Below are 2,849 nucleotides of genomic sequence, written 5' to 3'. Positions count from 1 at the left end.
CCAGCACCTCGGCGCTCGCCACCGCGCAGAGCTCGTCGTAGCGGCCGCGCTTCGCCGCGAGCGCCCGCAGCGCCGCCGCGCTGACGCGCCGGCGAGCCCTGCGAGCGACCATCGGGTTCGCGAGGCGCCGGAGCGCGCGCACGCCGCGCATGGCTCGCTGTGGACGGCGACGACAGCGGTGGTGGTTGCGGAGTGTTGCGGCAGCTCGACAAAGAGTCTCGACGTTGGCACGATGGTCGCGACGCGTGCCGCTCGTCGCAGCTCCATGAGCGCTCAACGAAAGGTGCAGATCGTCGAGCCGCCGTCGACGCCGTCGACGATGCTGCCCGCAGCATCTCGGGAGGCAACGTCTTCGAGCCGTACAGAAGCTACGAACAACGACGACGATGATGCTGTTCTGGCGGCGGCGGCGCGGCGGACGCTGGCCATCGACGTGAGCGACGCCGTAGCCGTCGTCGCGCAGACGACGCCCGTCGCGCAGCGGCGCGAGGCGCGGATCTCCTTCGCGCCGGACGTCGAGATGACGCCCGCGGCGACGCCGCGCGGCGACGCGACGCCGGCACGCGGCGCCGCGACGCCGGTCCGGAGCGCGCTGCGCGCCGACGGCACGCCGATCCGCAGCGCGCTGCGCGCCGGCGCGACGCCCATGTCCGAGCGGCGCGTGTCCTTCGGGCCCGGCGTCGAGTCGCCCAAGGCGTCGCGCGAGCGCAACCACAAGCAGGCGCGCATCAGCCCCGCCGTCAAGGCGAAGCTCGAGCACGGCCCGCTCCAGCAGAACCACTGGCTCAACCAGTCGCCTCGAGAAAAGAACGCGCGGCCGAGCCGCCGCGCCGCGAGCCGCGCGAAGGACGCGTAGGAGGCGCGCGCGTCCGCGTCCGGACCCTGTGTCGTAACTGTAGAGGTGCTGTAATTTCGTGGCGCGTCCGTGTCCGGACCTTGTATCGCAACTGTAGAGCTGCCGTGTGTTCGTGGATTACTGGCGAGTAGCTTCTTTTTGCGCCGGGAGTGGTTACTGGAGAGTTGCAGCGACGACTCGGGCGCGCCGCGGGGACCGGGGAATACCGCGTGGCGGTCTTGGACGCTTCGGGCCCGGCGGCTCTTCGGCCTTCGGAAAGCCGCCTAGTTGGCGGCGGCCTTCATGGCCGCGCCGCGCTCGGCGACGGGCACGTTGCTCAAGAGCGACTTGCGGGAGGACTTGCGCGAGCCCGTGGCCTTGGACGCCTTGGGCGCGGCCTTCTTCTTCGCGCTCTTCTTCGCCGCGGGCTTCTTGGCGACGGTCTTCTTCTTGGCCGGCGCGGCCTTCTTGGCCTTCTTCGCGGGCGCCTACGGGTACAAGAGTTGGCGCGGAGTCTGGAAAAACTTCCCGAGGCGACAGCGGGCGCTCACCTTCTTCGCCGCGGGCTTCGCGGCGGCGGGCTTCGCGGCGGGCTTCGCGGCGGGCTTCGCGGCGGGCTTCGCGGCGGCGGGCTTGGGCGCGGCCTACGATAAACGAGTCGGAGCGCTCCGACAGTCTCTCGACGACGGCGGTCGCTCACCTTCTTCTTGGGCGCCGCCTTCTTCTTCGGCGCAGCCTTGGGCTTCGGCGCAGCCTTGGGCTTGGGCGCGGCCTTGGGCTTAGGCGCGGCCTATGGAGAAGAGAGTCGGAACACGTACGGACAAAGCTTCTCGACGATGGCGGGAGCGCACCTTCTTCGCGGCCGGCTTCTTCGCGACAGTCTTCTTCTTCGGCGCGGCCTTCTTCGCGGCAGGCTTTTTGGAAGCGGGCTTCTTGGCGGCCATGATTAACCTGCGTGCGCGTCCGGGTCGTACTTCACTCTCGTTATCGGGTCGCGCGCGAGGCGACCCGCGAGCGCGCCCTCGATTTCCGGGGGCGGCGTCGAGGCCGTCTTTCCGGTACCGACGTCGGCCGCCGGGCGCCCCGCCTCATTTTTGACGCCCCGCGACGGCGGCAAATCTCGTAACAGTCCCGCTTCGGACGGTTTCTCCGCCGAAGCCTCACGAGCGCTTTTTCCGAGGGGTTCAGCGCCCGCAGGGGTTAGGGCGGTATCGGGCGGGGCGGGCGGGCGTGCGTGAGCGAAGTAAGTCGATGACACTGGCTCGCACGGTGAGCGAGGCGGGAGTTTTAAGAGCGACGAGGTGGTCCTTCTGGGGCGAGACGCTGAGTCGCCAAGATCTTCAACATGTCAAGGAGCCGGCATCAAAATCACCCGAAACCAGTAGGCTCCCCGGTTCAAGAAGCGAAGCCTCGACGTGGCCGCAACCGGGCGTGCACACGCAGGCGACTTCCCTAGAACCTGCGGCGCTCGAATTCGCGAGCCGCGAACACGGACGCCGCTCCGAGTCGCGCCGCCGCGGTTCGCCGAGATCGGTCGCGCGCCGAAACCCAGGAAGCACCACGAAGTACCCACAGACCCACGTTCCGCAAGAGAGGTCCTCGCGATCCAGCCAGGCACCGGTCGCCCGGAGCGCGACGGCGCGACACCAGTGCACCGATCAAAACTCAGATTCTGATAGCCTGGATTTAAAAGTCAACATTTTTGTTGAACTTCAGCACTTTTGTTGAAGTTAAATCTTGCGATTTCGCGACCCGAACCAGCGACCGCGCGCAAAAAGCCATCGCAAACGTGCAATTAACGCGCGAATATCATCAAACTTGCTTTGATACGACCATAACCCAATTTTGGCCGTGATTTCAGCCCGCGGACCGCCGCGACACCGCGGCCGCGCGCGCGGTCGACGTACAGCCTCTATGGACGACTAATGACTCTGGCTCCGCCGGCCGGAATTCGATGATTGATCTTTATTAATTAATTTCCTACGGGTGCACCTAGATGTACGTTGATCGGGGC

At 66.9% G+C, this 2,849-nt stretch overlaps 1 protein-coding gene across 1 annotated transcript; it reads right to left on the bottom strand.

Moving 5' to 3' along the window:
• Positions 1-987: 987 nt before the first annotated feature.
• Positions 988-2,142, bottom strand: AURANDRAFT_72830 (expressed protein; the record flags this gene model as incomplete). Its single annotated transcript, XM_009044330.1, has 5 exons — positions 988-1,323; positions 1,387-1,479; positions 1,536-1,625; positions 1,687-1,786; positions 2,104-2,142. 4 exons carry the CDS (start codon positions 1,777-1,779, stop codon positions 1,120-1,122), a joined length of 480 nt encoding a protein of 159 aa, XP_009042578.1.
• Positions 2,143-2,849: the final 707 nt, after the last annotated feature.

The sequence above is a fragment of the Aureococcus anophagefferens genome (assembly GCF_000186865.1).
Source record: "Aureococcus anophagefferens unplaced genomic scaffold AURANscaffold_256, whole genome shotgun sequence".
NCBI lineage: Eukaryota > Pelagophyceae > Pelagomonadales > Pelagomonadaceae > Aureococcus > Aureococcus anophagefferens.
Note: the sequence above shows the minus strand (reverse complement) of the source record. Positions and strands in the feature narration are given on the sequence as shown.